We start from the raw sequence: 21,367 nt of genomic DNA on the forward strand, positions 1-21,367 counted from the left end.
ACCAGATGCCAGGGCACAAGAAAGCAGAAACAATTTAAAAGTAATTATGGGAATGGGCCAAGATTTGTTAGCAGATTGGCAATTGCTTTTGAAACCTATAATTGCACTCAAATTCCAAGTGGGTAAGTTTTGAAATAGTGAAAAACTAAATTATACTTATTTCATTGAAGATGACACAAACCATGAAGAAAGGCCATCAGTAGCAATATTCCACAAATGCTACCCAGGAGACATTTACACAATGCTAGGAAGGTTAAGCATTTAAAAAGACCACAGATTTTTTTTTTTTTTTACTGATATTTTACACACATCACCTCACCTTCATGGTGAACGTGCCCACATGTGTGTTCATGTGTGTGCACGTGCATACACACACACACAGACACACACACAGGCTCTCACCTTTCTTCACCATTTTGCCAGCCACAGTGAACTGGGTGGAGTCGTTGGCGGCCCCCCTGCCCTTGGTCTTCCAGGCCTCCTCTCGCACAGAGATGAGGTGCTTCCTTTCCTCGATCGTCATCTGGCTTTCCGGACTTTCTGTGACCCACTGTCCATAAAATGCATAGAAAGGAAAATAAGAGAGAGAAACGAGAGAGGTGTAAACTTGAGCCTGTATCATTTCCTGAGTGAAAAGACGGGCCAAAAACATGATAAAGTTGCTCTCTTCTGCCCAGCTAGGTAAAACTTGGGTTAACTGGTGGATTTTATCCCTCTGTGCTCACAAAGGGCATGATCTGAAACTTGATCCATGTAAGCTCACAAGGAGCCAGGTCAGTTATAAAGCAGGGGAAGCTGATTAGGAAAAGAGGTGTGCTACGAGGCTCCCAGGGGCTCTCATGCTTTCTTCTATAGCAATGATGTCGCACAGGCAAGGAAGCATCCAGGCAGCCCATGGAAATGGCTACAAGTCATAATATATCAACACTGAGGATGACCTGTCCTGGAGACACAACCTACGTATATAATACTTCTACTTTAAAACTGCTTTCAACAATTTGGGCAGTTTGGGAGTTTGAGACAGGAGGATCTCAAGTTCAAAGCCAACCTCAACAAAAGCAAGGTGCTAAGCAAGTCACTGAGACTCTGTCTCTAAATGAAATACAAAATAGGGCTGGGAATGTGGTTCAGGGGTGGAATTCCCCTGAGCTCAATCCTTGGTACTAAAAAAAAAAAAAAATTCGGGGAGGGGGCCTGGTTTCTGAAGATACATGCCTCTTGGGTTTGCCTATTTGCTTTCAACCTTCTTAGACCTGAGGAGTGCCATTTCTGCTAGGGCATTTGCTTTCAGACTGCAACTGAGCACTTCTTAACTTCTGCCAGTTTCCCCAGCTTCTCTTCCTTCCCAAGGAGCTTTCCTTGGATAAAAAGTCACCATAGACCAAGTCTCGAAGGGCCTCTCCCTGACAGCGGGGGAGGGCTATATCAGAGAGCCCTCAAGGAAATGCATCCCAGGGGCTTGGGAACTTTTGTCCTCCTTAACTTTCCATCCACATGGGAATTTAGCATCCTTAATGACCCCCCCCCCCCCCCCCCCGCAAAAAAAAAAAAAAAACAACTTTCAGATTCATGAAGGAGAGAGTGAGAATAGAAATTGGCAAAGGTCATTTTCTTAATGGCCTGGCAGGATGGAGGGTGATAGAGGAAAGGAGACTTTCTTCCTGTCAAGCAGCAGTGAAGCAATCCTGAAAGTGGACTTCTCCATTATCTAATTTATGAGTCTCCCTTTTACAGGATCCTTCTATAGACATCCAGCCAGAAGACATTTTGAGATCCTTGGTAATTTAAGGTTATTTACTTAAAAATCTTTTCCTGGGGGGTTGAAATATGACAATTAAATGCAATGCAAGACTGGATTGGATCCTACATGGGTTGTGGTTAAAAAGGATATTATTGGTGGGGGGAATTGACACAACTTGAACATGAATGTGAATTAGATAAACATAATATAAATGTTAAATTTCTCTTTTTTCACCATGATGTCACTGTATTGTGGTTATGGGAGAAAATATCTTTGACTTTGGGAAATATAAACTGAAGTAGCAGGAGGATCATGGTACCTCCTCCAAACTACTCAAATATGGTTTGGAAAGGGGAAAAAATACACACACACACACACACACACACACACACACACATCCATGAGATGGGGGAGGGGGGAGCTAGAGGGAAGAAAGGACAGAGAGGAATGTCAAGAGGCAGAGGATGTCAACATTTGGTGGATCTGGTAAAGAGGAGAATAATCTGCTTACTTTAGAAACTTCCCTTTAAGTTTTAAATTTTACCAATATAAAAAGTCACCACAAACAAGAAACTCTTTTCCTTAACTCTCCACACACGATTGATAAGAAGGCCTTAATTCCAAAAAAAAATAATAATTACTTTGAACCATATACCCTTATTAAATAAACTATGAGGTTGACTTGTCAGGGTGACCTCATACAATTAAAAAAAAAGTTTTCTTTAAAAATGAAATTTCAGGAATGAAGTTTAATCAAACCAATACAGCACTTGGCTAAAAATATTTTCACAAGACAAATAAAGTGCCAAGAAAGTCAGCTCTTCCAAAGGCCCCAACATCACTGGATGGTGAACTCACTAAAACATTTCGAGAATCCAGGGTGAGGTACAGGGGTGTGGTTAATGACTCAGAAAAGAGGTATCTCCCACCCAGCAGTTTCACTCCCCAAGAACTCCTTCGTGGACATGATAAATAGGAGCCCTGGGACAATACAACTAAAGTAGAATCTGAAACTTCCATTTGTTTGCCATTTATCCTTCTAAATGATAATAATACACATAGAAGTTTTGGTTTCCCTAGAAGTTTTTACTTAACTTTATTACTTAGGGGGGTTTGTTTTAGATACCCCTAACTTCTGCTATCTGATTTTATATGGCTCTATACAGAGGGAATGAATGAATACAGTTTGTGTATTTAACTGAAGAATCTAATAAAATTTGCCATAAGTTGCTATTAAATTATCAAACTCAAAATGTGAAAACATAAGATGAATCTTTGTTTATTTACTTTCTATATTTTTAGCTTATAAGTTTTTATTATCTTGTTTTTCCCTTCTAAGTTTTTTTTTTTCCTTGTTTGGATAATCTTATGTCATGTCCCGAGGTTAGCTGATAAATGTTTAGGATTGCCTGGAAGAGTAAGAGAGAGGATAAGAGAAGATGGAGATAGCTATTATTTCATAAATTTAGTGGGGAGAGGCAGAGAGAGAGGATGGGAGAGGTAGGCCTGGACAGAGACTTGGGATACAGCTGGATACCTTGGAAAGGATCGATTGGTAAGAATGCTTTCAAGGTTAGCTTTTGTCTCTGAACTACTGATAAATCATAGAAATTGTCACTTAATACGTTTTACACAGGGACGTGACACAGCGAGAGACTGGAACTATTACACTTAGTACTGATGTTGGGGAGATTTAAGGGTAAAATGCTTTCATAAATGGAAAGCTTTTGAAAAGAAAATGTTGGGATCTGACTTTAAAATTTTTGTCTTATATCTAGGTAAACTCAACTATCGGAAGCAACTATTAGAGCAGATGTTTAGTCATAGAAATAAGATCAATTGACAAAACTCTGTGCACTCTTAAAGAAATTTAGCTTTGCTTCCTCAAGAGAGATTGTCACTTCATGCAGCTTCCAGAGGCCTGAATGAAAGATGAAGAAAGACTCAAAGTCCTATGCTCAGACCTCGAAGGAATCATAATCCAATCTAGTCACCATCTACTATTTCTTAAAACAAAAGGACTGAAAGAAAGCAAAATCTTGTTCTGGTACATCCTTGAGACACTTGAGGAAGGAGAGCAATGCATGTTGAAGCCTGCCAGAGAGATTAAGTAAATAGTCCTTTTAGACAGAGGTTGTGTAGTGTTTAATGCTCTATTTTCTTCTTTGAATCCCTGTATCATTCAATATTAAGACACCGGCATGGCTGGAGGAAAGAAAAGGAGAGATCTGAACTCTGATAATACTGGGGCAAACGTTATTTTTTTTTAAATTAAAAATATATGGATGGATATTACATGTTCATAAACAGGAAGACTATTTTTTCAAGATGTCGGTTCTTACTCTATCTATAAATTCACTGTGATCCTAATCAAAATCCCAGGAAGACATTTTGTAGATATTGACACACTTATCCTAAAGTTTAACATGGAGAGGGGGGGAAAAAAAGATGATTACTTTTCTCTCATTCAGCTTCACAGGTGAAATCCTGAGCCTCCAGTCCCACGGTTGCTGGCCCTGAAGCAGCGGTGAAGTCAGACCACTGCTACTTAGAGGCAACCTGGAGGTAATAAAGTCCCAGTCCTGATGAGGGGACTGAGCTCTAGAGGGAAGGCCCCAGTCCAGCTCCCACAATGGAGGGAGATGAGAACCTGGGAGTCATGGAAATATGGATGTGGCCACTTAACACAGCCATCATGACATCAAGGACATCCTGAGGGAATAACAAACAAGTGTGAACATTTTTAGCTTTAAAAATGATCATACATCATTTAGACTGGCCAGGTCTCCCTTTTGGGGTGGGGTTTAGTCAAGATACAGTAAAGATGGAGGGAAGGATGCAGGGAGGTCTATAGTTTCTCATTTCAACAGGACCAATGTAAGCAGCTCATATCAGACTGCCTCTTTCTCCCTGTTCCACACATGAATGGCCTCTACCATATCCACATATATTTCTAAGCTAAGCAAGATAACATCCTAACCTAGCTAGGGCAATGAATACCCTGGTGCAGGCCATGGGCTCCTGTCTTGACTTAGGATTCACAGCTTGCAAATGGAAAGGGGAATTTTTTCCTTAAATCAGTTTCATGAAAGCAAGGTTAATTCATACTGTCAGGTCTACCTAAAAATCAGAGCTAAAGGTATTGCATGTGTGTGTTAGGGGACAGACATATGTGAATGGTGGGAATAATTCTATAGAATGGGCCCACTGAGCTGACTCCCACATGCTATCTTTTCTAAGAAGCAATTCTCCTGCAGCTCTGTCTGGCCTAAGTGGACAGGACATATCACATTCTTTAGCAAACCACCTGTTATCTGCAGGAGAAATGCAGGCCTGAAATAAAGTTGATAAGAGGAACTCAAGTTACCCTGAAGGGGGAGGCTTTTGTGACCCTTTTTGAGAGACCAGATCCTGAAACTCTGGGAAATAAGGATAATTCCTCCTAACCATAAAATCTGTGAGAATGTATGGATAAGAATCCAATTGGAACCAATCATTATGGGCCATGGTGACCTAGAGTTGTCATGGCAGTGAGAACTTAATAGTCTGACGTCATCCTGCTGCCAGTCAAGAGGTGGACCTGGGTGGGACTCTCTGGAAACTTCTCTGGTATCCCCAATAAAAGTGGAGTGCAAGAGAAGCACATTGTCTCTCATCTCTGAGAGGACCCATTCTCTCCTTTGAGAATGTCCCCTTTCTCTTTTCCAATTCCTTCAATAAACTTATTCCTGTTACTCTGAGCGACCTGTCTGAAATCCTTCTGACCTGATCACAAGGATCAAGGTTTGAAGGGGAGGCTTGCATTGCCTCAGTTTCTCCAAAGTCCTCATCTCTGTAACATGTTGACTAACCCTAAATATAGGAACTGATTAAACACACACTGTCAGACATACAAACAGACTGGCACACAATCATAAGACTCCCTTATATATAAACACTCACGTGTATGCGTGCGTGCGCGCGTGCGCGCACACACACACACACACACACACACACACACACTCATGAAGCTAATGAGTTACTTCCCCAACTGAAACCAAAAAGTCCTTCCCCACTGCTCAGAAATTGCAATGAGGCTTAACATGAGTAGTGTTTCCTCACCTGATTAATAGATACAAAAGACAGGTATTTATGGGCAGCAGGTATAGCAGGAGAATAAGTAGAAGCATATACAGGTTCCTATAGAGCAAAGCAAGAGGATTAGAGGTGAAAAGAGAAGATTTATCAGAGCAGAGAAGGGAGGGGAGGGTTGGGGGTGAGACAAAAAACAATGAATTTTCTAACAGAAAGTTAATTTACTCATTGCAATTTCAGTTCTCTTTTCAAGAGGGTTCCTTTCTCAAATGGGATGCTAAAATAAATCTTCACAAGCACAGAGTGCAAATACCTGAGTCAGTTTTGTGCAGTAATTGACGGAGTTAATGGGAGGATTACCTGCAATTTATATAAGAAACTCAATGACAGACAGGGAGCCAGGACTTTCATCGATGGTTTTAACATTTAACAACAACAACAAAAAATCACCTTCTTTGAGGTACTTTCATTATATGATTAAAAAATAATGTAAGAATACTGGATCCTCTTTCCATGCTGGATAAAGGATGCATCCTGCCTGGAAATATGAAAAGCAAACAGAGAGGGCACGGAGGCTTGCAGGGAGGTGTAGCCCTGGCCCCTATCTAGAGGAGATATTCGACACTGGGCAGGTAATTTTAGGAGCAATTTCCAAGCACACAAGTGCGTGCATAAGCGCCTGCCCCTTGAAATTACACTTAATGCTCCTTTAAAGTTGTTTCATTTTGTTTAGAGATAAGGCTCTTCAGAGAAACCAAAATGGCTGAGTCACTCTGACTCCCTCTTTTTTGATGACCTAGAATAAACTTTGCTCTTTATAATACTAAATTCCCTGCCCAGAGGCAAACTTGTCTACCTTTTTTTGAACACAGGAGGTTGTAAGATTTCAAACTGAGCATGCTCAGCAATGTGCCCATCTCTACATTGGATAACCAGCTCTTCTTATAGGAATATGTGCATTTCCCCAGCATGAGCTCCTTGGTTTCTTTGTTGGAAGAGGCACTTCTTAGAGAATTCTCTCCAGTAATCTTCTTTCCTTAATCTTTTATCTCCTGGTTGTGCATATTGGCTTTGCACTCACCAAAGGAGGAACCCACTGAGTCAGTTACAGAAGGAAACCTGTGTTAGAGTCAGGCTTACCCAAAGCAGATTAGAAATGTCATTATCATCTGTAAATCCTCCTTCTTCCTACAGGTTAAAACAAATAGGAGACATTGCAGAGAATTGGAAGAGAAGAGTCTAGTTAGGGTCTCACCATCATTTTCAAGTATTTGGTGCCCTGTTTCAATTAGAAGCATGCAGCACGTGCTCACAATCCAGTGGCATAAACATCAAGTGAACTCATTCCCCAAGGGCAGGGCAGGAGGACAGCCTTTAATTTAGGGCCTTGCATTCTCTCTCAGCCTTGCTCTTTGAACTGACAATTGTGGTTTGGAATTCTGAAGAATAGCAGGCAATTAGAATATAAATGTGGCAGATTTACCTCCTTCGAATTTTAGCATAGTACCAGATATCCAGTCCTTAACTGGGACTCAGAAATAGGTGCAGGTTTTCAGTATCCAATTCTGTAAAGGTTTTTAAAATTCCTGGAAAGGTCTTATACACTGGATGATTATCTTTTTTTTATGATTATCTTAACAAGAGGACATGGGAATCATATGTATGTTGTAATGTTGAATAGATTGAAATGTGTTTGGAACTTAAGATAATTATTGTGTTAAAATAAAGAACTATAATTTAGTTGTAATAGACTTCTGCCAAATCACTTCTTTACGACTTTGTCTCGTTTCATTTCTCTCTCTCTCTCTCTCTCTGATGGAATGAGTTACTCTGGAGGAAACTGGACACAATCCATGCTCAAGTGCACACATTCCATTCAGGGTGGACCTGGCCAAATTTACAATCCAAATGGCTTTACTATCATTAGAAGTAATTATATGCTACAAGAAGTAAAAATGTATAAGTCAGGTTAGCACTAACCTAGACTAAATCAAGTATAGGAGAAAGAAAAAGAAGGGTGGCAAGAGAGAGAGGTAGAGAAACCAGGAACCTGAATGACTTTTCATAAGAAATGACAGAGTTAGCTAGGTAAATAATTAGTGCTCTTAACCTCCAAGTCATGAATCCTGATTTAGAGGGGAATAAAAGTGGAAAGCAAGGAACTGTTGCTTAGTTCCATTTTTTCTGAGGATGACTACAATTTCAGAACAGAAAGGAAAACTCCTAGTTCTTCCAAAGCTATTTATGGACTAAAATAGGACAATATTACTATACAAGATTTCAAATTGAGATGCCTCAATTTCTTTTGGGACAACACCCTTGGCAGAAACAAAACAATTACAGATTGTCAGGGCATCTTTTTCTATTTTGTTTTTTAAACATTTATATTACCTGTGTGGCTCTCATGATATTTTCCTTGGACCTCTGTATGTCGTGGATTTTCATAGTAGCAATGGAGTGACTTACAGAGTCCTCACTCCAGGTCCTCCCCCTTCTATATTCCCACATTCTACACTCATTGCACACAGAAGGATGACAAGGTATAAAATGTTTGATAATCATGATATGTGCTGTTTGATGAATTCAGAAATTGGGAAGTAAGTGATGAGCTGACTGTAAGACCCGCTCCTTTCTACCCTGGGTGGTAAAGATGGAAACTTCCCATACCCCTCTGCTGAGCAGCTCTCCATGGTAAGCCCAGATATCCCATGCAGCAAGCCCCCATCTTCATGTGTATGTTATCCATGTCTTTCTTTTTCCAAGGGCACATTTAGACAGGCAAGCAGTGGCACTTCTCAAGCACTCCTCAGCTGTGTGTGGGGAGTCTCATGATAGCCCAGGTCTAATGCACATGGCCTACCACATCTGCGTGCTGTCAAAGTGTGCCTGAAATGCACAGCCAGCTCTTGGGATGGAATGAACCAGGGGGTCGTCAGAGGCCACATGGAAAACAACCTGACCTCAACGGAATTTGAGATTTCCCAATGAGCACAGCAAAGGCCTAAAATAGATTGACTTAGTTTAACTTTAAAGAGCTTATTGTCTGGGGTCCAAAGTGAAGTAGGCCACCAAGAAGGAGTAGGAATAGTAAATTCACTGTGGCTACAGAATTGGTGGCACCCATGAGCCTGGCAGCATGTCACACTGAAACCCACGAGGCGCTCAAGTCCTATTGCTTTGTGTCACTGGATTTTCTACTCTCAGAACAACCTGGCATCTCTTGCCTTCTTGCAATCTTAGTTATATGTCTGGACAGTCCAGGTTCATCCTTTCCCCACACCCTTCTGATACTTACTGCCCAAGGTCACCCTCACTCTCCTAAGGGGACAGTAGCACATTTCACCATCCACAGGGATCTGTCTCACCTTTTGATTCTTAGCTTCATTTTTATATTCACCTGCCAAAGGGGACAGTCTGCTAGGGAAGGATGTGTCTTTTAAAACAAGACAGTCTGCATGTTTTAAAATGATAAACAAGATATCTGACACTGCTTGGTGCTACCACATATTAGTTGACAGCTCTTCTAATGAGGTCCATCTTAAAAGTTTTTGGTTTTTATTTTTTGTGGTATTAGGTATTAAGCTCAGGGCCTTGAACAAGATGGGGGAGCACTCTATCACTGAGTGGCAATTACAGCTCTTAATTTTTTTTTTTTTAATTTTGAGATGGGATTTCACTAAGTGGCCCAGGCTAACCTCAAACTTGCAATCCTCCTTGCCTCTCAGCCTCTTAAGTAGCTGGAATTATAGGTGTATACCACAGCACCCAGTTTGTTTTATTTTATTTTGTTATTGGCAATTGAACCCGGGAGTGCTTTCCCACTGAGCTACACACCCTTTCCTAATTATTTTTATTTGTTATTTTTTATTTTGAGTCAGGGTCTTACCAAGTTGCTAAGGCTGCCCTCAAACTTGCCATCCTCCTGCCTCCCAAATTGTTGGGATTACAAGTGTGTGTTATTTTTAAACCAATGATTTTAAGGTCCTTTGTTTTTGTAGCGATAAGAATTGAACCCAGGGCCTCGTGCATAGTAGGTTAAGTGCTCTGTTACTGAGCTTTACCCCTGGCCCCAAGATTTTTTAGAAAATAAAGTTTGTAGGCCCTGGGGATACATTAGTTGAGGGATCAAGTTTTCTTTTACATTGAAATCTAGATTTCATATGTATGCTTTTCAATATCTAGTTAGTTAGAGGGAGAACTTTATAAGTAGCTGAGAATTAAATGTCTTTGGTTATTATCTTTAACACCACGTATGTCTCCAGCTAGAGAACTCAAATACTTTTTAGTGTCCAGTTATACTTGAGAACTTCACACATGGCTGAGAATTAAACATCTTCAGACATTATCTTTAACACCATGTGTTAAAAAAGAATTCAAGTTTCCACTTCAGTGTCACCTCTGTAGACACAGAAGTTCTGTACATAACCCAGGTTTAGTGGTGCGTGCCTAAAACCCCAATTTGAGGCCAGTCTTGGCAATTTAGCAAGACGCTGTCTCAAAGTGAAAAATAAAAAGGGTTAGGGATGTAGTCCAGTGGTAGAGCACTCCTGAATTCAATCTTCAGTACAAAAAAATAACAGACAACAAAGAAAAAAGAAGTACTATATAAAATAGTGTCAGAGCCCCTGACTCAATGTTCTGGATCTTCTCATTTTTATGTAAGTTTCTTAACACATAAAGGTCAAGTCAGATTTTCTCTTTTCCACAGATGCATAGTTTTATTTTTGAGATGGGGTTTCTCTTTGTTGCTCAGGCAGGTCTTGAATTCTTGGACTAGTGATCCTCTGACCTTCACCTCCTGAGTAGCTTGGGACTAAAGGTCATTGCCCCCCCCCCCTTCAGATGCTTGTTTTAGAGTGAGAAGGGGTTCAAAGGATTGACTAAGTGGAACATTTTTTTCTTTTCTTTTCTATTTGAAGACTTTAAACCTTGGAACTTGGCCAGTGGGTGTGACTCAGCTGCATCATTTCCCCTAGAGGCAGCAAGCAGTGGTAGGGTCAGCCAGCAGGGAAGTCACCATCAGCTTTGAAAGCCTGAGGTCAAAGGCTGGTCATCGTTACATTTCTAATTTAACAACCCAGCAATATTCTCGTATATGAGATGCTTCTAGTATGGATCACCATGCATGATTTGATTTTATTTAAGCTTGTAACACATATTGCTATACATTCTCAATAAAAGGCATACCTCCTCATCATGAAACAGGCTTAAAATTATAAAGAATGTAACTTGCAGGCCACAGTTATGTCCTTATTTTTTTACACGTAGATCTTACACCTCTGCATGGGAAATTCAAGTCCATGTTTTTATATGCAACTTACAAGCTGTTAGTGGTGAATTAAAGTTTTTCATTGGAAAGCCTTAATCACATTCTAAAAGCCAGATTTCACTTAAGAAGGTTTGAGCTGTGTACATATTTTAAAACTCAGGCACTTGCTTGCTGACGTACTATGTGGTGGTGCTGTTACTGATTCTATAACATCTCAAGGCTTGACCTTTTGATTAATGTTAGCAGCTTTGTGACAGATGGAGCGTGCACCCTAAAGGCAAGAGAGTGCTCAGGTTCCACAGAGCAGGAATCAGTGCAGCTTCACATGCTGTTCCACCTGACGCACTTGCAAGCGTGATGCTAGTGAAGACGCTTTCTCCTAACTTGGAAACCTTACCTTCTTCTTCAGCGACTGTTCCACTTCCTGAATGTGCAGGCTGTCACTGGCAGATGCTTTGCCATACTCCTGCTTTCTGTTAATTCTGCTCTTCCAGTCTTCCTCACCACTCTTCTTCAACAGTGCCAATCTAGGAGGAAAACATGCCAAGAATTCAGCACCAAACTCTGAAAACGTAGGAAAGTCTCTTTTTCCAAGATGGTCCTAAAGATGCACCATCAATTCAGCAAAGGATTATCTCTGCTTTTTCCTTGACCTTGGGCTGAGAGCAAGAAAGAGATTTAAAAAAAAAAAAAAAAGTCACCATCCCTAGAGAAAAATATCTTCTAGTGGCCCATTCTGGTCACATGATGAAATAACACTAAATCAGGAAAACAAAAATATTGCAGAAAAAAAGTGTTTAAAAAAATCAAGGTATAAAACACTGAAAATATCTTAATATCATGCATTTCAAAGATAAATTATGATGTTTATAATTGTTTCTCTTTCTGTATTCTAAGCCCTGTTCTTTTTTCCTCCAAATGAACTTGTTTTTTTCCAATGCATCTTAATACAAAAAACTATTTTCTATAAACCTACTTAAAAAATTATTATTGCAACTTTTCTCAAGGGAAAGATATATACAGAAAAAGAATCTAATTAACTGAGATCGTTATCTGACCTACTTTAGCTCAACTATGATGCGACTTGCCATAAAGCAGCTTAGATATTGTAATATCGGAAAAGTAACATTCATGAACATGAGCTGTTTCAGCTAACTGTATTAAAATAACCGAGTTAGTCTTAGGCATCTAAGTTGTACAAACATGGGACAGATAAAAGGCAAAAAGGCAGTGATCATTAAATTTATTGGAGCTGATGCTCAAACAATTTAAAATTAAGGTTAAAAAAAAAAAGACTAGACCTCTGTTTCTCTGGGCCCAGCCTAATGGGCACCATGCATAAACAGTGACATTGTTAAGCAGCATGAGCTCTAGTCTATTATCTCCGCTCACGGATGTTGCTTCCTATCCTGATTTGTCTTATCAGAAACTGGACAAGAAAATCTCTAAAGGCCCTTCTGCTACTAACTTTCCTGATTCTGTAAAATATTTGAATAGAAAATGGGATAAAATATATTCTGTGATAAGTTTTGTTAACAAATGAGAAAACAAATTCAGTATTACTTAAACAAGAATTTACGGCTGGGGATGTAGCTCCGTGGAGTGTGTGCTGCTAGCCAGCATGAGGCCTTGGGTTCAACTTCCAGCACACACACACACACAAAAAAAAAAATACAAAAAATATTTATATCTAAAAAAATCTGTCCATAATCATACTTTATACTTTCTAGTCATCCAGTCAAATAATGGAAAGTAAGACATAAAGCAAAGAATTGCCTGAAAGAGGAAGGAGTTCAAACTTTGGACCTATCTCTATCTCCAAATCTCTTGCTTTGTTTTCTTTTTCTTCCCTTTTATTTTCTTTGTTTCTGCTATGGGGCAGCAGATAAGATCTCAAGTGTTCATTCAATGAAACAGGTATAAAAGGCAGATCTCACATAGCTCAAGATCCCATTTAGTCTTATATTCTACAATGTTGGGAGCACTCTGCAGGTTGCAAGGGCAAGTTCATGAACTTGGACACAATATCTAAATTCCATTAAATGTTTTAATCTGCATTTCCTACTAGATGATGACTAAAATTTATCTCTTTTCCAATTATTTTGGATGAGTCAGTTTTATTCTAGTATAGAAATAGAATCTCACAAACTCACATCACTAAAAGAAATAATTAGTATCTGGCATTCTGCACTGGAGCTTTCCAAGATCTCAAAGCATCAATAAATGAGACTTTCGAAAAGTAAGAATATCAGTACTTTAATAACCAAATTAAGAAGGAAACACTCCCTTAAGAAGGAGACATCCATTTCATTGATGCTCTTCTTTAAACTGAATCAGCTTCTGTCTCTAACCTCACCTTTGACTCAGACCAGTAATTATTTATCTTGACGATACACCTTGTTAACCGCGCTGGATTCCAAATGATTTAAGAGAATTAAAAATCATCAAATTCATCCTTACAAATTGAGGTTCTTAAAAATAACAGGGTATGATTTTTGAGGACCTTCTCGAAACGAAGCTGCCAAATGTTTGGAGCAGTGACAATACCACCTAAATAATGGTGTGGTTTCCCTGGTGGCTGGTTTGAGGAGTATGGAACTGATTCAGAGAAAAACAAATTGAGGAATCTGGAATGACTTTATAGTCCACCTTACACTCTGCTGATCTGTGCAAGAATCTCTAAGAAAGCAGATATTGTTATTCCTATCTCGACAGAGAGGGCCCCTTTCCACACATGGGAAAAGGGCTTTGTGGAATAAGGTCCCACTGCATCTCAGTGGGGCAGGAGGTGTGATTCCAAACCCTGTCCCCCGATGGACAGCTTTTTTTTACTCCATTAGTGCATCAGCTGATCAGAGACAGTTCGCTTTACTCTTTCAGGAATAGCACAGTATTCTGGCTTTCTTATAATATTTTCCCCACTCTTCCCATGATGGCCTTGAAAGAATTCTTCCATTCCAAACTCCTAAAATTTTGCTTCTAGATGTGCTGGCAAGGTCATCATCATGGACTTCCAAAGACTACAGAGTAACCAAAATAATATGGAAGAAACTGTGCTTCAATTGAGCCCACATGGTACTTGGACCCAGCCCTGGCATACAGAGTACAAATGATGAATAACTTCAAATGACACACACTGTAAGTTAAATGCATGATTCCTGTCCCTTTAGATTTCCTACTTGGTGTTCAACGAGCTGAGGAGGGCAGGGGATCTTTCCAAATGTGTTCTCTCCCCCTGCAGTCTCCCAGCCCTCCAACTCATTGCAGACCGCTATATACTGGAGAGGGCTGAACGTTGGGGCCTACACATGACATAAATTCCTGCCTGTGCAATTCAAACAACTGTCAGTGCTTTCAACATCTGCCAAGTCCAAGTGCTATTTGCAAGGCTGCGATGTGGAGAGCGTGGGCATCTGCTTAGTCTGAGGCTGTGGAGCCAGTGAGTGGCACTGCATTCGCCTATGAACCCCAAGGCATGGCCCAGGGCCAACATGACATGTGTTTGCCAGACTGCCCAGGGAAATGTCTGCTCCTCTTGCCGCAGCCCACACTTTTTCAGCAGGGAATTCTGGCCTGTGAGCCCTGCTTGGTCCGAACAAGTTTTTCAGGCTCATAAAAGTAAGGACTGGGTCAAATATGGGACAAGAAAACATGTGTCCCTAATATGGTATTGTTTTTGTTTCTTTCTCTTTAGAAATTTCCCCTCATTTCAAAGAAACAGAGGCACCTAAGAGATTTTGGACAGAGCACAAAAGCACTCATTAGTTAGTTATACTAGATCTTGATCTTGACTAGTGTGCAGGTTGGCAGAATTAACAAATAATATATTTTATTTATTATTTATCTACTTGATGCTGAGACTGAACCCAGGGCTCTGGGAATGTTAAGCATGAGTTCTACCACTGAGCTGCACTCCTAGTCCCCAATATATCTTTGAAAAGAAAAACTGCTATGGTTTGAATATGGTCTATCCTCTCTGGAACTCTGTAATTTGGTTGCCATGTGGTAGTATTGGGAGGTGGGCCTTTAAGGGGATATTAGGTCCTAAGAGGAATTAATGTCTTTCTCCCTGCATCCTCTCTTGGGACTGGATTAGTTACCCTAAGAGTGGGTGGCTATAAAGCAAGACTGCCCTTACTGCTTTGCCTCTTCCACACAGTCCTGGGTCTCCTTTGAACTTCTGCCATGTTATGTGAAGCCCTTGTCAGACGCAGCTAGGTCGTGGACATTCAGCCTCCACAATCTCTTTCCTCTATATAACTACAGCAAATAGACCAAAAGAAGGACAAATTAAAGATGAGAAAAGGAGAGGAGGGCAGAGGCAAATCATGCCTCTATTTGTCCTTATTCTCATTCACATCAATCTGGGGGGCTTTTGGTGGTCAGAACCTGGAGTTTGCTGGGGAGACACGAATATACCTCTAGCTGAGTGGGGTGCAGAAGGTGGTGGAGGGGCATGCAGAGAACTCAGGGGACCCCAGCTGGCCCTCTGAGGCTGGGGATAGACATGGGCAGCTCCTTCAACATTCTAAGGAATTCACTGTCCTTATACTCTTAACGATTTCCTTAGGTGACAGGATGGCTCTTTTCCCCCTTTTCAGCTATCTCCCCTGACCCAACAACCCTCAGTACGAGAACTCAGATGCAGTAGTTTCAGAAATTGTGGAAATAAGATTTCTCAAGGCGCAATATGCTTTTTAACAGATGCCAAAGGTTTTATCCCTAAGAAATTGAATTATGTGGTTCACAGTACTTACCAAAGAGGTTCCCAATGGAACTTGGACAATTTAAATCATTTGGACAACTATAAATCGGTGGTTTTTATTGACCCAATGGAAAAAAAGTAGATTGCATTCTAAGTTTTATGCTGATTAATGGTTCAAGCTTGGCATTCTAGATGTCAGAAAACATGTGAGCATGAAAACATTCTAAAATGGTAGCATATGGAGGCTTTTCTATAATTCCTTAGTTTCTACACATTTATTCTACAAGATAGGGATAATGCTTTTTCCTTTCTAGAGGAAACAGCAAATGAGATACCTCAAGTGAAATGCCAAGGGAAACACAGGATACTTGGTGACACTCCTGTGGAGAACTCCATAGAGTCAAGTCCTCAACAGGAAGGAGGCCAATGCCAGAAGGTTTAGGAAGACAGAACTGCACAGTTGAGGGTACAGTAAGTTAGAAGATAGGATCATGGAATCTGCAGATGCCAGGCTCTATTTCTTAGAAGTTCAAATTTGAAAATAAAAGTGAAATTTTTAACAATACATGTAAAGAACATGTGAATTGAGAAAATTAATACAGAGGGAGAGTGAAGTCTTTCTGGCTAGAATTTCTGTTCCCTTGTCATATATTCTCCTAGTTAGAACAAACACAGCTGCTAAAACACCTAACTGAACAGGAGGCAAGCTGTTCACAGGTACCAGGGTGTGAGACCTGCCCCTGGGGTCAGTCCCATCACTACCATGGTCCTAAAGACTGCTGGGACTGATAAGCATAATTAGGCATAAAGAGGCAGTCAGGAGGAGTTGGAATAAGGTTTAAAAGTCCTGTGGGCATATGTCACCCCAAGAAAAAAAAAGCCCCATAGACATATGAATGACATTCTTATTTGAAATAGGTCAAACTTGGTCATTTCGCTTTAACAAAAGGGAAGAATTAGAGCAGTTATCATGGATGGACTGCTTGGTATTTCCAACAAAGAAAGAATAAAAGTACTGTCAAGGTAAGGGGGAAATGATCCCTGGCAATATATTTCAATACATTTTGCTTTAGCAAAATCCACTATAAGCATAGCTACTGAATAAGGTGGTCCTCGGTTTTTTTTGTTGTTGTTGTTGTTTGTTTGTTTTTTTAAACGAGGTCTTGAGTATTGAATTTAGGCCTCAAGCAAGAAAAGTGCTCTACCACTGAGCTATATCCCCAGTCTTCCTTATATTTTTTAAAAATATACCTTTTTAACCATTCAACTGAATAGCTAAATATTTTTTTTTAATTTTATTTTTTTAGGTGGACACAATATCTTTTATTTTACATTTATGTTTGCTGAGGATCACACCCAGTGCCTCGTGCAGGCTAGGCAAGCACTCTACCACTGGGCCACAACCCCAGCCCAACTGAATATTTTTAAAGCATTTCTAACTATCAGTATTCTGAACTGACTGGGGTCAGGAACCTCTTCAGGACTGTGGTAAATTAGGGCTCCTAGTAGTTGATAGGTACATAGCACATACATTCACAGAAATCTTATAGTTACCCTTGAACTTCTCAGATGTCCACAAAGCCAGGGGTCAGAAGCTACACCTTTACAGTACTTCACAGTTTTAAAAATGAGAATTTTACCTTAGGATTAAAACTGCATTTAGAAAAATACAGATCAACTCAAATTTGCTTTAAAAAAAGAAAGGCAAGTAAATCAAGAAATATTATTGCATAGTGGATAGACACAAATTTCTCCATCAAAAGTCCTACATCCCAACAGAGAGAAGATACTTGCAGAAGAGGAGTCCTCCTTTAGAAGCCTTTGAAAGACGATGGCATGGTATTAGCATTTGCTACTGGAATTTTACCCAACAAATATTTTCTGATCTAGAAAACATCAGAATATGATATTTATCACTATTTCCCTTAAATTATATCTCTTCCTCTTTACCTGACTAGTCCTTAATACTTAAATCTCTGGGATCAAATGTGTGGCTTGTTTTTTTGGAAGAGGGATTGAACCTTGGGACTCTTAACCACTAAGACACATCCCCAGACCTTTTTAAATATTTTATCTAGAGACAAAATCTTGCTAAGTTGCTTAGGGCCTTGTTAGGTTGCTGAGGCTGGCTATGAAATTGCGATCCTCCTGCCTCAGCCTCCTGACTCACTGGGATTACAGGCATGTGCTACTGTGCCCAGCAAGCCTGGTTTTTATAAAGATGCCAAGATGAGCCAAACTGTGTCCCTCATTCAAGACATCACTCTTCCTATTAACTAACCCCATCAGTGCCTTCCCCTGTTCCCCTTCAGCCGACCAGGGCTTGTTTATTGTGGATTTTAAATAAGTAAGGGTGAAAACCAAGAAGATTTAAAATCTTATTAATTTGACAATTGAAAAAGCCTCCATCCATTTAAACTTTGATGAATAATGTTCGAAAAGCTTATCTTGTAAAATAGAATTTTCATTGTGGTTAGACATATAATCCTAGGCATCATGCGAGACATCTAGAAAAATAAGAGTGATCCGTGCCTGACAAAGCCAGAGAACTTCTGTTTGGTTGGGGGTGCCAAGGAAGGTCCAGGTGGACAGAATCCTAGGAACAGACAGTGGAAACAGCTTTGCTAGTTATACAAGGAAGCTGATGTAGCTTTTCCTAATCCAGTTTTCCTAACATTATTGCATTTTTTTCTCTTCTTAATACCTTAACTCAACTGTGACTAGATATAAGAAAAATACATCCTAAAATGATTTAGTTTCTACTCTTTGTATATGTCCTGTTTAAATAAATATATTCTCCTCCCAAATACATCAGTCTTTTGAATGAAATGAGGCTACAGTGTTATCTGATCTTTAAATGTAATCTGTTCAGAGCTATTACCTGACACAAAATTTCTAGGGCTGGGGGTGTAGCTCACTGGTAGAACATTTGCAGAGCTTTCATAAGGCTCTTGATTTGCTCCTGAGCTTGTGAGTTGTTGGGAGATATGGATTCTAAATAAATGCTGTTAAGAAAAGTCATTCATCTTACTTTCTATAAATAAAAGAGTTAGAGATTCTAATTCCAAAGCTGCAGATTGTATGTACTAATTTATCTTCATTCCCTCTGTAATTATTTTACAATCAGAAGTGGTTTGGGCATTTGGTTCAAACCATGTGTCTCTGAAACAGAAAGAGCCAAGAACTCAACTCCCATCCTTAGATAATCCAAGAATTTAACATAATAAAAGAAATGGGTACTGCAAATAAATAAAGCAATGAAAAATCTTTTCTGTTTGTTTTTCCAAGAATTTAACATAATAAAAGAAATGGGTACTGCAAATAAATAAAGCAATGAAAAATCTTTTCTGTTTGTTTTTTCATTGGAGTCTGGAACTGGGAGCCTATCAGCATTGCTAAACCAGGCGCTTGGGGCAAAGGCAATTCACTCTCAAACATCTTGATTTTCCAGAATTATCCTAATATCACAGCACATTCTCATATGTAATTGAATTCTTGACTTCATCTTGGTCCATTACCCAGATCTTTTTCTACAACCAGTTGTCAGCTCCTTCCCCATAGAATTACTTCCAATCATTAACTCTTATTACCTTTCTTTAATTGACATGGTTTTGCTAGGCGAATCAAGGATGCCTTCCTCCACTGGCGCTTTGGTCTCTCCCACAGCAAACATGCTACATGGATTCTTATAGTACTTCTCCTGTACTTGTTCTGAAGAATCTTCTTGCTTCCAGGACCCTGGGGTTGCTATTTGAGCAATAGTTTTCCCAGCAGCTATCCCTGTCTGCTCAGAAGCAGGCTCCCCGAACTCTGAGGCTGGGAGAAAAGGAGCGACATCAGCATTACTCCTCCAGCTAACATTCCTCCAGCTATTCACCTCCCAACAGTACAGCCCTGGAGTTAATCCGTGGGCACATGGCACGTCACCCAGTGCACTTGGATTTATGCAAATCTGCAGCTATACTCTGTGAGAAAATTAAACTTCCTGGTGGATTGCTCCACACAGCAGATCCATCTGTCTCCTAGGCACAAGACCCAGGATGTTAGTTTCCATTACACACCATGGGATGGTTTCTACTTCTCCCAAACAATACTTTGATATTTTAAGTGTGTTGTACTCAAAAGCCCAAACCTTTAACTTACACAGTATTATTGTATGCAAACATAGAAAGAGGATTAAAGTCCCATGCAGTAGAGTTTATTAGCCTTCCAAACAGGAGTGTAGAAAGAAAGAGCCTAGAAATGAGAGACTAGTTCAAAGTCCCGTTCCCTATGCTTATCCAGCCCTGAACCTTTTGGACCTTCAACTTATAACAGGGGTCAAGAGAGCTAAGTACCCCAGAAGACTGTTGTATAAGTCAATGACACCAGTTACCAGGTAAAACAGGGGTCAAGAGAGCTAAGTACCCCAGAAGACTGTTGTATAAGTCAATGACACCAGTTACCAGGTAAACCAGGGGTCAAGAGAGCTAAGTACCCCAGAAGACTGTTGTATAAGTCAATGACACCAGTTACCAGGTAAACCAGGGTGTGTGAAAGGGTTTTAGTCATTTTTATTGATGAAAAAAAGTTGATCACTCCACTGACCATGCTGGACTCAAGGGGAAGAGAGGTCTGAAGAGAGAAGAGGATTCACACTGCACTTTTGAGCCATACTAGTTACGAACTGTGTTTATAATTTAGTTAAAAGGAGTTACAAATATACATGCAACAAATCAAGCAGAAATTTAAAATTTTGTTGTCATAGAAAACTGGAGGAACAGTAGTAATTTACCTCTGAGTGAAAACTTCCTTTTTGTGACATTCTCCATGTCCACCTTTTCCTCAAAGGGCTGCCTGTCTTTCAAGTCCAGGTTTCTTTGTGCACTGCTTTTAGCAGTGGAAAATTCCTTTGGTTCTTCATTAAGATGAGCGATGTGGGGGTTAGCTAGTTCCAGGCTTCCTTTCCTTGGAGCAGGGTATTTAGAGTCCTTATGGCCATCCCCTTCCCTGACTCTGCCAACGACAGGGTAGGATAGTTCTGTTTCCTCATAGGACCCGTACTTCTTCATACCACTGTCTCCAGCCAAAGCTCTCTTGCTTTCTGTCTCTCCAAATTCTCTCATCACTCCTTTGCTCCCACTACCCTCTGCCAAAGGCTGCCAGGCTTGTGATTTCAGAATGCCTTTTATTGGAGAGTCTGCATTTTCTATCGGAGAAGGAAACTTATAGTCAGTGGTATCTGTACTGTCATCAACAGGTGGCTTTGTCCGAAGATCCCCTGCATACATGGGGGTGGCAGTAGAGGCCATGGTGGACACAGATGTGTTCACAGTAGGTGAGAAGGGAATGAGTTTCCCATTTTGAACCTGGGAGGACACAGTTAAAAAGTAAAAAACCGGTGGAAAAGCAATATTTACATAAACTTTGGTTTTTGGATTGACACAAACTGAAATACAACATTTGGTACATTTCACTGCTTATCTCAGTGATAAACCATAATACATCTCAAACAAAACCTTTGGGGTGGGGGAGGGGAAGAAGGTTGGCATATATATATTTGTCTCCAAAAATGGACTCAGAACTCACATGCAAATTA

The 21,367-nt window shown here is 40.1% G+C and overlaps 1 protein-coding gene across 8 annotated transcripts in view; it reads right to left on the reverse strand.

Moving 5' to 3' along the window:
- Positions 1 to 21,367, reverse strand: part of Svil (supervillin) — a 226,297-nt gene that overhangs the window by 36,881 nt on the left and 168,049 nt on the right. For 7 of the 8 annotated variants that reach the window (XM_078023452.1, XM_078023450.1, XM_078023451.1 and 4 more), the window contains 5 exons: positions 20,564 to 21,137; positions 19,380 to 19,605; positions 11,482 to 11,611; positions 6,956 to 7,003; positions 403 to 550 (listed from right to left, as the gene is read on the reverse strand). In XM_078023452.1, coding sequence (XP_077879578.1) covers positions 403 to 550; positions 6,956 to 7,003; positions 11,482 to 11,611; positions 19,380 to 19,605; positions 20,564 to 21,137 — 1,126 coding nt within the window. The remainder of the gene's footprint in view (positions 1 to 402; positions 551 to 6,955; positions 7,004 to 11,481; positions 11,612 to 19,379; positions 19,606 to 20,563; positions 21,138 to 21,367) is intronic. The other variant, XM_078023456.1, reaches the window with a different exon arrangement.

This window comes from Ictidomys tridecemlineatus, chromosome 10, assembly GCF_052094955.1.
Source record: "Ictidomys tridecemlineatus isolate mIctTri1 chromosome 10, mIctTri1.hap1, whole genome shotgun sequence".
Lineage (NCBI taxonomy): Eukaryota > Metazoa > Chordata > Mammalia > Rodentia > Sciuridae > Ictidomys > Ictidomys tridecemlineatus.